Source organism: Eimeria mitis, genomic scaffold, assembly GCF_000499745.2.
Source record: "Eimeria mitis Houghton genomic scaffold, Emh_scaff333, whole genome shotgun sequence".
NCBI lineage: Eukaryota > Apicomplexa > Conoidasida > Eucoccidiorida > Eimeriidae > Eimeria > Eimeria mitis.
Window position 1 is genome coordinate 6,930 of NW_013571669.1, and position 999 is coordinate 7,928.

General features: G+C 59.8%; 1 protein-coding gene across 1 annotated transcript in view; it reads left to right on the forward strand.

Annotated features, from left to right (window-relative positions):
- EMH_0008330 (uncharacterized protein) overlaps positions 1-999 on the forward strand; it is a gene marked incomplete at both ends in the record, with an annotated part of 9,667 nt that overhangs the window by 5,212 nt on the left and 3,456 nt on the right. The window contains 2 exons of the mRNA XM_013498316.1: positions 29-711; positions 767-997. Coding sequence (XP_013353770.1) covers positions 29-711; positions 767-997 — 914 coding nt within the window. The remainder of the gene's footprint in view (positions 1-28; positions 712-766; positions 998-999) is intronic.

Genomic DNA, 999 nt, shown 5'->3' on the forward strand with positions numbered 1-999 from the left:
TTGCTGCTGCTGCTGCTGCTTTGCTCAGGTTTAGTTTGTGGCTGAAGCGGTTAGACCTCGAAAGGCAGCCGCGAGACACTGCAGCAGCAGAAGCAGCAACAGCTGCAGCAGCAGACGAAGCAGCAGCTGCATCACTCACTTCTGCTGCTGTTTCCGCTGCTGCTGCTGCTGACAAGCATTCGTCTGCCGCTCAATACGAGCAGACTGCTGCTGCTGCTGCTGTCGCTGCTGCTGCTCCTGCTGCTGCTGCTACTGCTACTGCTGCGGGTGACCAGCTAAGCATGGCAGCTACCGCAGCAGCAGCACCAGCAGCAGCATCAGGAACAGCTGCAGCAGCAGCACAGCAGCACAACGAGCCAACCCTGGGGGTCTCGTCGAACTCTATGGATATATTGATGGGTCGTGACCTGACGCACGTGCTGCAGCAGCAGCAGCAGCAGCAGCGCGAGCAGCAGCAACTCCAGCAGCAACAGCGCCAACACCACGAACAGCGACCGCAGCAGCAGCACCAGCAACAGCAGCAGCAGCAGCCCCCTGGGGAGCAGCAGCAGCAGTATAACCCGGCGGAGGAAAGGAAGCAGCTGCACCACCAGCAGCAACACGACAAGGTGGAGAAGCAGCCCCAGGTGCCGCAGCAGCAGCAGCAGCAGCAGCAAGTGCAGCAGCTGCAGCAGGAGCGGGGATTGAAAGAACAGCAGCACAAACATGGCGGTCATCTTAACCCCATTGGGACCCTACAGCTACTGCATCCTGTCTCGCCATGCAGCAGCAGCAGCAGAGAGAGCAGCAGCAGAAGCAGCAACAGCAGCAGCAGCAGCAGCAGAAGCAGCAGTATCAACAGCAACAGCAGCGCCAGGTACAGCGGCGGAAGCAATGGCAGCAGCAGCTGTGGCGTTAGCCTGGGGTCTGCATGGCTTGAGGACAAGTCTTTTCTCCTCCACAAGAACAACCAATGCAGCAGCAGCAGCAGCAGCAGCAGCAGCAGCAGCAGCAGCAGCA